The sequence below is a fragment of the Opisthocomus hoazin genome, chromosome 6 (assembly GCF_030867145.1).
Source record: "Opisthocomus hoazin isolate bOpiHoa1 chromosome 6, bOpiHoa1.hap1, whole genome shotgun sequence".
NCBI classification, from domain to species: domain Eukaryota; kingdom Metazoa; phylum Chordata; class Aves; order Opisthocomiformes; family Opisthocomidae; genus Opisthocomus; species Opisthocomus hoazin.
The window spans coordinates 30,577,873-30,583,872 of record NC_134419.1 but is presented as its reverse complement, the minus strand read 5'-3'; the positions used below and the strand labels follow the sequence as shown (position 1 = coordinate 30,583,872).

The 6,000-nt window shown below is 48.5% G+C and overlaps 1 protein-coding gene across 2 annotated transcripts in view; it reads left to right on the top strand.

The window, feature by feature from the left end:
• The first annotated feature begins 200 nt into the window (after nucleotides 1-200).
• Nucleotides 201-6,000, top strand: part of PBX1 (PBX homeobox 1) — a 130,774-nt gene continuing 124,974 nt past the window's right edge. For both annotated transcript variants that reach the window (XM_075422477.1, XM_075422479.1), the window contains exons 1-2: nucleotides 201-513; nucleotides 3,044-3,117. In XM_075422477.1, coding sequence (XP_075278592.1) covers nucleotides 323-513; nucleotides 3,044-3,117 — 265 coding nt within the window. In that variant the 5' untranslated portion in view covers nucleotides 201-322. The remainder of the gene's footprint in view (nucleotides 514-3,043; nucleotides 3,118-6,000) is intronic.

The window sequence follows — 6,000 nt, the reverse complement described above, 5'->3', positions numbered from 1 at the left end:
CCTCCTCCTTCCCTCCCTCTCCCTCCTCCCTCCCTCCTCCTCCTCCTCCAGCAGCCAAAGGGATTTCTCCCCCCCCCCTTTCTTTTCTTTCTCTTTTTTTTTTTTCTTTTCCCCTCGCGTTTTTTTTTCCCCTCCTCCTCCTCCTCTTCCTCCCCGCCGCGGAGCCGGGCGCCAGCGTGAAGGATAAATAAAAAGCGAAGAGGAAGAGGCTGGGGAAGAGGAGGAGGAGGGGGGGGGGGAAGGAAAGAAGAAGAAAGCGAGCAAGAAAAGAAAGCGAGGAGCCAGGCGGCCAGGGCAGGAGGAGGCGGCGGCGGGGCCGGCGATGGATGACCAGCCGCGGCTGATGCACACGCACAGCGGGGTGGGGATGCCGGGGCACCCGGGCCTGTCCCAGCACATGCAGGATGGACCAGGAGGGGCGGAGGGGGAGGCAGGGAGGAAGCAGGACATCGGAGACATCTTACAGCAGATCATGACCATCACGGACCAGAGTTTGGACGAAGCGCAGGCAAGGTGAGGAGAGCGGCCCCGGACCGTGGGGGGGTGGAGTTTCCCCTGGCCTTTGTTGTCCGGGGGTTCCCGCCGCCGAGAAATTTGGGATATGGGAGGGGAAAAGAAGGGGGAGGGTTAATTCCCCCCCCTCACCCCAACTTGGTGGGGGTTCCTGGGGTTCACAGACACCCCCCCCCCCAGGGCTCCCCCACGCCATCCCGAACTCAGCCCCTTTTTTTGGGGTGGGGGGGGTCCATTCCGGAGGGGGATGGTTGCTGGGGGGTGCGGGAGGCTCTGCTTTGGTCTCCTCCGAAAGAGGCACAAAGTGCTGCTTTTTTTTTTTTCTTTTTTTCGTGTTGTTTTTTTATTTATTTTTTTAGGGGCGTTGATAATGTTCTTTAGGGCCCTGTGTTATTTTTAAGGCCGTGTTTTTGCGCTTGGAGGATGCACATGGAAGCTTTCCCTTATGTTTTCTTCCTTAATTGCAGAGATATTTAAAAAGGGGGACAAAAAAAAGGGGCTAGAAAAGCCAGTAACCTAATTGCCCCGTGGCTTCGAGGAGCACAAACCTAATGCACACCTCCAAAGGCGCTAGCAGAAGTTAAAGGAGGGGGAAGAAAAAAACAAAAACAAATAAATCCCCAAATTGAAGGCACAGTTGGAGGAATTTAAAAAAAAAAAAAAAAAGTTGCTCTGATTTACCTAGGGCACACTTGAAATTTCTTGTGGGCTGCAGAGCGGCTAGGTGTGGTATTCATGCCCTGAGCTGGAGCAGATTGCTGGAAGACATTGTTCCTGGAAAAACGCACCGCACAGCCCCAAAACTCGCTTAGGAAGAACTTCCAGAAGGATAAAAGTAACCCCCAAACCTGAGCTTACATCCTCCCCCCCTCCCTAGCTTGCCCGAAGCTCCCGCTTAAGCTCCCGCTTAATGAAAAGGCTTGCTGCTGGGCTGATCTTATTAATTTTCTTATGTTCTTGCAGGGGCAGAGTAGCTGTTAGGAGGAGGAGGAGGCAAGTGTGCACTTTCTCCCCGGCCAGACCCGGGGCATTGGGGGGATCTTCCTTCGTAAAGTTTCAGGGATTGTGTGTGTTCCTGCCTGGATAATTTAGTGTAGTTAATCAAATCAATAAAACCAAAGCAGAACAGAGCTAGGAGAAGGCTTTATGGGTTTGCCTTGCTGGACTATTTCAGCTGCTTCTTCACAGTACTTTTTTTTCATTATTATTATTTTTAATTCTGAGCTGCCAAACAAGCTGTATTTTTCAGTGATGTTTGGCTTTGCATTTCCTCTATCCATCCCACTATTGCATGGTTGTTTTGCTGCCTCTTTCCTTTTTTTTTTTTTTTTCTTTTCCCCGTGAAGTTTTGGGAAGATGCAAAGTGTCAGTCTTATTTGTAAGAGGGCCCCTCCAGCATATGTACGCGATTTGCGTATACCCACATGTCTGTACCCATCTGGGTGTGCTGATAAGGGGATGCTGTGGTTCTGCGAGGGTATATACCTTTGAGAGACTTCATCAGATATATAAATCTTTTTAACATGTTGTGGGTGGTGGGGTAAGTAGTGTGAATGTTTGCCAGATGTTCACATCGTCCTTCGCGTGTAATTTCGGTTGGTAAACAGAAATCCCGTAACCGGCGCCTGATAGCGGCAGCCCTTTATACATCCAAACCCTTGGCTGGATGATCGTCTGGCTTGAGAGAAAGAATGAAATCGTGCTCTTTCTTCACCTCAGCGGGCACATGGTGGGTTTCAAAACCAGCTGAATAAAACCACCCCCCCGCCAAACTCTCCTCAAAACCCAGAGGAGAACGGTCAGCTCCGAAATAGCAGCAGCCGCCAAAAAGAAAGGCGTTGAACAGCACGCTCTCCCCTTCCCAGGAGCAGCTGGCTGTGTTTCTAAATGTGTTTACTGTCCCAGTTGGAAAGAATTAAATTTTAACACCTGCAAAGAAGCTGGATGTAAGTAGCGTGGAGGCAGAGGAGTGGGTTTCTCTCTCCGTACGTGTGTCTCTGTGCTCCAAGTTGGGCGCTGAGATTCCCCGAATTGACAGCTCGAAGCAGAGGATGTTTCCAGCGCTGGGGTGAGGGGGGGGTTTGTTTCCCCTCTGCCTCGTAGGATGAGCCTAATAAAGCACATGGCTGGGTTTAATATTGGGGGTCGGGGACGGAGAGAGCCCAGTGCTCTCTCTGTATTGAGCAAGACGGTCAGACCGAGCTTGGCTCCCAAAAGCTGCTGGCTTCGGGTCGGCGCATCGCCTGCCTCGCACTGGCTGTGGGAGCCGCTCGGCAGCAAAGGCGATTTTTTTCCAGCCATTCCTAAATTGGCGTCATCCATCCATCCATCCATCCATCCATCCATCTCCCCTGCGTTGAGTCAGTGGCTGTTTGCAGAGTCCTAGCAGGGCTGGTGGCGGGGGCCGGGGGGGGGCTCCGGTGTGTCCCCCCACCTCTGGCACACACACACCGGCCGGCGTGGGCTTGGGAAGTTGTTCCTGGCGGTGACATTCCTAACCTCGCCCTCCCCGCTTTGCTTTTCTCTCCAGGAAACACGCTTTAAACTGCCACAGGATGAAGCCAGCCCTTTTTAATGTCTTGTGTGAAATCAAAGAGAAAACAGGTAGGAGATCAATGCTGTTGGTTCTGTATTATTGTTCTTTTTGTTCTTTGAGGGGTTCATTCCACCAAGTTTGTGCTCCCCCTCTGCCCCAGGTAGCAGTATTTAAGTGGGGAGAAGTAACTCGCTGGTATTTAATGCTTCTGGCAGTGAACTTGCGTGGTGCGGTTTGCGTCTGGAAGGGAAAATGCCGTGGTTTAATTTCTATTCTATAGCCTGTTTTTTGTTTATTGCTTTTTCTGGGGAGAAGGAAAAATCAAAACCCCTGCAATTTCTCTCTTGCTCTAGTTTCTTCTTTATGACATGGCACTGTTTAAAAAAAAAAAAGTCAAGTAGAGAGTGGGGGGGGAAAAACCCCAACAAAATGAAATTGTGCAGTTTTACTGCTACTGAGGTAAACATAAAGGTTTCTTTTTTTTTTTTTTTTTTTTTTAGAGAAAGGGTTAAAATGCTCTTGTCTGCCAGTCATCCAGGCTAGCTCACGTAAGAGCGAGTTGTCAGTTACCTTTAGTGAAAGCAATATATTACATTGTTAGTTACTTTAGGGTACTGTTGTTTTATGGCATGGGGTGTTCTCAGGCTTCTAAAGAAGCTAATGGCATGAGAGCGCTGGTTCTGCCGTTTCCCACTTTCCAGACCTCCTACCATGTACTAACACACTTATAACACATCCCAGGGGGGCATTTAAATTTTAAAAGCAACAATTAAAAAATAGCAGTCATCAATCAAGGGTGATCTTAAACAACAGATGCTCAGGGAAGGACATTTAACAACATGCACCACTTATTTATTTATTTGTTGGAATCTCTTTTTTTTTTTTTTTTTAATTAAAAAAAAATGGGGGGGAATGATGGAAATTTGGCATGGGGGGGTGGTGTGTGTGTGTTTCATCTCGGCTGTTGGCTTTCTGAGCCGACCAGAGGTGATCAGCGGGCTTTTCTGTGGCGATCCAGCTGCCTTGTTTTAGCACGCTGCAAAGTACTTGACTGCTCCCCCCCCCCCCCGCCCCCCCTTTACAACAAGGACCGTAACAGTCAATAATTCATATCTAAACCATGTAAGCAAGGGCATGACATGAATGAAAGTGACAATAAATATGATTGCGCACCCAGTTGATATACATTGATAGTTACACATAAAAGGAGAACAGCTTTCGGAAACCTGAATCTGGGTCTTTTTTTTTTTTTTTTTCTTAAATATATATATAAAAAACCTCCTAGCGTGAGCAGCTGATTGAAAATACAATTACTTGACTCTTGCAATATATATAAAATGACTAAGGGGGCCCTTTGTTAAACGTTGTTTGTGCGGCGTGTAGCCCAGACAAAGCACCTACCCATGGCATTCGGCTCTCTGAAGTCCTTGTGGCTGCGTGGCCGGGTCTGACCTTCTGAGGAGTCCTTCCTTACGGAGTTTCCATAAGATCAGGCAGCAGTTTGGTGTGGGAACCTCCACAGAGTTCATGGGATGTAACATGAGGGAGTCTGCCGAGAGGTAAAATTTATGGGTGGTTTTATAGTCTTTCTCTGGGTGCCACCCCACAAAAAGGAGCCACGCAAGTTCCTTTCCCTCTTTCTCCTTTTATTTTCTGTGAGCCGAAGAAAATGCTGGGCTGCCTTTTCTCCGTGGGTATTTGATGCTGCGTACGTTGCCTGTGCAGGGATACTTTGGGGTAGGGTCACCGGTTAATCCCAGCTCGGCTTTGCTGTCGGTGAAGTCGCGAAGTTAGGGAATGGGGAATGTGCTGGGATCAAACCCGGTGGGGAAATCGGGGTGGCCTCGGGGACGCCGTGGGGTCCTGGTGGGATGGGGAGCTGTGCGTGTCCGTGGTGCCGGGCGGTGATAATTCCTCTCCGCTCAGTGAAACCGAGCGAGGTGGTATAGAGCAAAGCACGCTGCTGGAAATAAAAGATATTCAGGTGTTGGCTGGGGCCATCTTACTTTTTTAAAATTTTATTTGTTGCTGTTACGCCTGGTTTACTTGGCTGTGAGGCTGCTGTACAGAGGTCTCGAAGAGGTGGAATTGAGCTGGCTTTCGGAGTGTTGTTGATCTACCTTCGGACATGTTCATGGGGAATTATTTTATTTTGCGAATTCAGAGGCCTCCTCCCCTCTCCCCCATCTGCGTCCCCAAAAGTCACACTTTGTAGGGGGGTGAACGGCCAGGTGGTTTTGTTTTATTTTTTTTTTCTATTCCTCTTTTTTTTAATTGTTGCTTTGTGGGCCCAATGCTAGGAGGAAGTTAGCCTTGTTGTTTTTTTTTTTTTTTTTATTGTGGGGCCGAGGGTACCGCCTGCTTCTGTTTGCTTACTCTTTCCTTGTGGGCAGCGGCGTGAAAGTTGGGCCAACTTCTTTCTTCCCACTTTCCATTTTGCTTCCCAGATTTTTGTGTGTGCTGCCTTTGAAATCCCGGGGATTGTTTGTGGTCACTGGTGGGTGTTTGAAAGTGCGTGCGTACGTCTTCTCCCCCCGGCGTTATGATGTGCAGAAATGTGCCTTCAGTTACCCCACTGCCTGATTTAAGTGACTCCAGAGCCTGACGGAGACTTTACCACTGTCTCTTGCAACATTATGGCTAATATTTCATAGCGTTAACGTTGTCTTGAGCAAACCCAAAGTGTCCATAAAGTTCTTAGAAAAAGAGGGTTGTCTGTGCTGGCCGAAGAGTTCCCTTTTGCACTTGGGCTCTTCAGTTATTTTAAAGCATTTATAAACACTTCTTAAAATAATAATAATAATAAATAAAAGCTCAGGGGGTTGTCTTTTGTCTGCGACCTGGAGATTGCTGCTTTTGGGTGATGTCTGTTCAACAGTAACAAAAGTTGAGAGGTTTGATCGGAGTGGGAGCACAGGGGGGCGGGGGGAGGAATTGCCGCTTAAACATAC